The sequence below is a fragment of the Bombina bombina genome, chromosome 6 (assembly GCF_027579735.1).
Source record: "Bombina bombina isolate aBomBom1 chromosome 6, aBomBom1.pri, whole genome shotgun sequence".
Lineage (NCBI taxonomy): Eukaryota > Metazoa > Chordata > Amphibia > Anura > Bombinatoridae > Bombina > Bombina bombina.
In genome coordinates this window covers 394838916-394844915 of record NC_069504.1, presented here as the reverse complement: position 1 = coordinate 394844915, position 6000 = coordinate 394838916, and the positions used below count along the sequence as shown (strand labels likewise).

At 36.9% G+C, this 6000-nt stretch overlaps 1 protein-coding gene across 2 annotated transcripts in view; it reads right to left on the bottom strand.

Annotated features, from left to right (window-relative positions):
* Positions 1–575: 575 nt before the first annotated feature.
* Positions 576–6000, bottom strand: part of UBTD2 (ubiquitin domain containing 2) — a 235257-nt gene continuing 229832 nt past the window's right edge. For both annotated transcript variants that reach the window (XM_053717124.1, XM_053717125.1), the window contains one exon: positions 576–1365. In XM_053717124.1, the coding sequence (XP_053573099.1) occupies positions 968–1365 (398 nt within the window). In that variant the 3' untranslated portion in view covers positions 576–967. The remainder of the gene's footprint in view (positions 1366–6000) is intronic.

Here is a 6000-nt window from a genome sequence, read left to right as displayed (position 1 = left end):
AAAAGTGGGATTAAACAGAGGTATCTAAGAAAAAAGAGAAATATAGTAAGAAAAGATGCATAGGATATAAGATACAATGAAAACCATCTTTATCTAATATACACTTCCTTTCCAACTAAACAGAACGCTATGTACCACTTTCTTCAAACTCTATCTCAAATGTTTATTATGACTGAACAGTCATCATATCAAAGTAAGCTCAGTAAGATGGATACATATTTTATTTCACCTGATTAATTCTGCACTTGCGTCCCTTTATGTTTGCTGATATTATACCCCTAATTACGCAATGTATTTCACACCATATATAAACAATTTGTTTTGCAGTTTATAAGTCAGCTGACAGCGTGTGCAAAAACCAATCTACGTAGTGTTAGCTTCATGTCTCAATAAAATATTTGGGGATGATTCTTTGCTAGAAACACTGATTTAATCCAATATTGTGCATTATAACATTTATTGCACCCTTTTAACGCTTTAAGGCATTTAGTGTGGCTTCACATAATATTAGAACCCTTATTGTTTGTCTGCAAATTAAAGAAAAATTGTGTTTACAGAAAACAGAACAATAAAAATTAGTGAGTTTCAAGATTTCATTTTTTTTTTTTTAAAAGTGCAATGCTAAATAATCCACATACAGTCCAAACCATTAAAGAACAGATAAAAAAGATCAGATTTCCTGATATAAAAAGTATTTTTGTTGCAGTATTAAGAAAGTCAAATAATATTCTTTAGTGACCTCAGAGGAAGGCCGGCTCTTCCGTCTGCAGTCACACACACATGGCTCCCACTGGTAATCTCTTTGCTTCCGAGGAGGCCTGGAATGCATTGCATTGCTCTGGCAGCAAAAGACTAGCGGGACTTTAAGAAGAAAAAAAAAAGTTACGGGCTGAGTACAAACATAGTAAGGAGTGATCTGAGGAGAGAAAATGGACGGTGTGCGTATTTGTCTTTTTTTCTGAGATGATCAATTCTCTACTGGGGTGGGGTTTGGAACAGGGTGGCTTACTATAACTTGTACTACATAGTCCTTGGGGATCTTTAGTTCTTCCAGTCTCATTTTATCTGTGAGTGGTCGTCCAGAAAAGAACCAGCGCTGGCTTGCAGGCTCCACTGCTTCTGCTGTTTGAAGGCGCCGCTTCATGTGATATACAGTGTCCGTGCTGCGCACTATGAGCCTGAGGTCCTTTCCTGTAGAGAGGCGCAGGCGCAGCTGACATTCATGGCCAGAGTTTGGTGGTGGCTCAGGGATGTCCAGAGTCTCTGTGTCACTTTTCTCCTCAATCATATTGATTGGTGGGGCTAGGCAGTAAACAGGCAGCTGGTATCTATTCCCTAATTCGTCGTAGCACTCTGTAAGGGCACCTACAAGAAAGAAAAGAAAAGGATAATTACATTTTTTAAATTTACATTGTTACAATGTTGTCAAATGTACCTGATTAAGCTGGTCTTGTGAATACAGAAAAGCATTGACGAAAATTACTTTAACTGTGTTTAACCCTTTTGTGGGTGTTATACCAAGTTCTTGTGCATCGAAAATGCTATAACCGTTCTGTTTTTTTATCATTGCACCTTTACATTCTTTAAAGGGACAGTCAAGTCCAAAATAAACTTTCATGATTCAAATTGGGCATATAATTTTAAACAACTTTCCAATTTACTTTTATCACAAATTTAGCTTTGTTTTCTTGGTATTCTTAGTTAAAAGCTAAACCTAGGAGGTTCATGTGCTAATTTCTTAGACCTTGAAGGCCGCCTCTGATCTGAATACATTTTGACAGTTTTTCACCAATAGAGGGCGTTAGTTCATGTGTTTCATATAGATAACATTGAGCTCACACACTTGAAGTTAACTAGGAGTGAGCATTGATTGGCTAAAATGCAAGTCTGTCAAAAGAACCGAAATAAGGGGGCAGTTTGCAGAGGCAAAGATCCAAGGTAATTACAGATGTAAAATGTGTATTATTATACCTGTGTTGGTTATGCAAAACTGGGGAATGTGTAATAAACTGATTATCTTTTTGACTGTCCCTTTAAGGTGTATTAAAGACACAGTAAGATAGCAGTCTCCCAATTGAGTGCCCCTTTATACTTGAGATGATATAATCCAGCAGAGATTTACAGTGAAACGGAAGCCTGATACTACAATATTTTTTTTTTTTTTAATTTAAACATTAATAAGAAGTAGCTACACCTTTGTCACGTACAGTAGTGCTACTATATACTATATTATAGGCTACTCAAAATAGTGAATAATAGTAAATAATTGTCATTTTCTTTAGCTCTCTTGAGGAAAACCATGGAAATATAATGCACACCTCACAAGATGCGTAGCAGACCCACATCAGCAACAGAAAACATTTAATAGCATAAAACATTTGTACATGTTAATTTACATATCAGCTTGTGACATGATCTATAAAACATTGTTGCTAAGCCCACATTCCTAATATAATCTTTCAGTAAACACTATAAGAATAGCATGCTGAGATAATCTTCAGTAAAAGCCATGTAACAATAGGGGTCTTAGTTTTTAAAAGGCAAAATGTTAACCCCCCCATTACTAAATGGATCCTCAATGCACAGCACAAGACAGAATGACTCACACATTCCAACTATAGATTCTTGTAGTACCCTTTGTTTCCCAGTAGATGGAGCACATGAATTTAGCACATTTCCATTTCAGACAGAATAAATGATAAGAAAAGTCCTTAAACACAAGCAGTTTCAAGAGCTATTCTGCACATGCTTCTCAGCTGGTCCTCATTAAAAATGTAAGAACATTTCTCCTTTTAAATGGTGTCAGCTGGAACTACTTCATGCTGCCTGAGCATGACAAGTGAGATATGTGCGTGATCAGTTTTCAGTTACATGTGCACCTTCCATGCATGTCCTGTGACCTCATTTAAAATAACTGTAATAAGCAGCTAATGATAATGATTTTGGTAATCTCATCCCTCTGAAGCTTGGCTTTGCCTCAGAGCTGAACATGTAAAAGGGAGGCAAACTGATATCAATGGATTTATGTTTACTGTTTGTAATACATTCCATAAACAATGCACTTGCAGAAAAGGTTATCTTGTGTCTTAGAAAAAAAGGACCATTTTAGACAGCTGACCAGCCAGGAATAATTTGCCCCAGAGTGGAAAACAACTTAAAGGGACATTATACACTTATTTTTTCTTTGCATAAATGTTTTGTAGATGATCTATTTATATAGCCCATAAAGTTTTTTTTTTAGTTTTTCTTATTTTTAAATAACATTGCTCTGATTTTCAGTCTCCTAACCAAGCCCCAAAGTTTTATGTGAATTACCGTCAGCTACCTTCTCTAGCTTGCTGCTGTTTGTGTAAAGGATCGTTTCATATGCAAAAGAAGGGGGGGGGGGGGGGGGAGTCTTATTTGCCACTTGCACTGGGCTTTCCAGCTATCTTTTCAACAGAGCCAAACTGACAGCTTCTAAGTACGTTTTTAAACAGTTTTATACTGGATTTTTATATCAGTATCTGTGCATCTTATTCTTTATAGTAGTGTCTATTACATGCAGTTATATGAAAATGAGTGTATACTGTCCCTTTAAAGCTAGAACTCAAAATTGCAGAACAATTGTTAAATCACAATATTTGGTTTTAATTACTTAAAATATGGTGATTTTTATAGTGTGACCATCTTAATGCTATATCTGTATGTAGGAACCCTGGGCAAAAAAAAACATTTATGTTGACCTCAGATGTTCCTCATTTATGTGTGTGAATATTTTGTATAGATAAACATTCAGAGGCATCACAACAGTTTCAAAAGCTCACAAAAGCTCTCCAATGGAAAAAAAATATGAACAAATTTAGGAAGAACATGCGTTTACAATAATAACATGGGGCAGGTGCAATCACATCAGGTCTAAAGCTCAAATCTCTCCATATTTTCTTAATAGAAATTCAATTATATCGCTAAGGGCTAGATTACAAGTGCACATTATTGTTAGCGCGTAACGCAATACCTAATATCGTGACTGCACTGGCGCACGCATTACAAGATAAATGTAAGCAGGTTTGCGAAGCACAAACTAAATTAACGCTTTGGGTTTGCGAGAACGAAGACCTAGCGTTAAGTGTAAAGGTTATAAAAATATATATATATATTTTTATACACATACACACAAAAACACACTTTGGAGACTACCTTAAAAATGTGAAAACTTTTTTTTTTTTAATTTAATTTTTTTTTGTCTTTTACTGTGTATTTAGATTTTACATTCCAATGTGCTTCACATAGTAGTAAATGTTATTTGCATTTTTAAATAAATATTCGTTTATATCTATACTTGTATATGTTCATATAGATATATAGGTATAGATATATCTAAAAAAAACTAATTTATGCTTACCTGATAAATGTATTTCTTTCCGGATATGGCGAGTCCACAAAATCATCAATTACTAGTGGGAATATCACTCCTGGCCAGCAGGAGGAAGCAAAGAGCACTACAGCAAAGATGCTATATATGTCACTTCCCTTACCCATAATCCCCAGTCATTCGGCCGAAGGAAAAATGGAAAAAGAAGATAACACAAAAGTGTAGAGGTGCCTGAGGTTTTAGAAAAAATAACTGTCTAAAATAAAGGTTGGACCGAGGACTCACCATATCTGGAAATAAATTTATCAGGTAAGCATAAATTATGTTTTCTTTCCTAAGATATGGCGAGTCCACGGAATCATCAATTACTAGTGGGAATCAATACCCAAGCTAGAGGACACAGATGATAAGGGAGGGACAAGACAGGTAGACCTAAACAGAATACACCACTGCTTGAAGAACCCTTCTCCCAAAAGAAGCCTCAGCTGAGGCAAAAGTATCAAATTTATAAAACTTTGAAAAAGTATGCAAAGAGGACCAAGTTGCAGCCTTGCAAATCTGTTCCATAGAAGCTTAATTTTTAAATGCCCAGGAAGAAGAAACAGCCCTCGTTGAATGAGCAGTGATTCTCTCAGGAGGTTGCTGTCCAGCAGTCTCATAGGCCAAACAAATAATACTCCTTAGCCAAAGAGAAAGAGAAGTAGCTGTAGCTTTCTGACCCTTGCGCTTCCCAGAAAAACAAACAAACAAAGCAGAAGACTGACGAAAGGAGAAGGAGGATTAGGACACAAAGAAGGAACCACAATCTCCTGATTAATATTCTTGTCTGAAACAACCTTCGGTAGGAAACCTAATTTAGTACATAAAACCACCTTATCAGAATGAAAAATAAGATAAGGAGAATCAAACTGCAGAGCCGAGAGTTCCGAAACTCTCAGAGCAGAAGAAATAGCAACAAGAAACAAAACCTTCCAAGATAACATCTTGATATCTAAGGAATGCATAGGTTCAAACGGAGCCTGCTGTAAAACTCTAAGAATAAGGTTAAGACTCAAGGGAGGAGTAACGGGCTTAAACGCAGGCCTAATCCTAACCAAGGCCTGACAAAAAGATTGCACGTCTGGCGCATCCGCCAAACGCTTATGCAACAAAATAGACAACGCAGAAGTCTGACCATTTAGAGTACTAGCTGACAAACCCTTCTCCAGACCCTCCTGGAGAAAAGACATAATCCTAGGAATCCTGACTCTACTCCAAGAGTAGCCTCTGGATTCACACCAATACATTATATTATATATTTACGCCATATCTTATAGTAAACCTTTCTTGACACAGGATTACGAGCCTGAATCATGGTCTCAATGACTGACTCTGAAAACACACGCTTAGATAAAATCAAGCAATCAATCTTCAAGTAGTCAGCTTCAGAGAAACAAAATTTGGATGAAGAAAAGGACCCTGAAGTAGAAGGTCCTTCCTCAGAAGGAGTCTCCACGGAGGAAGAGACAACATTTCCACTAGATCTGCATACCAGATCCTGAGAGGCCACGCCGGCGCTATGAGAATCACCGACGCCCTCTCCTGCTTGATCCAAGCAATGACTCTTGGCAGGAGAGCAAACGGAGGATATATGTATGCTAGACTGA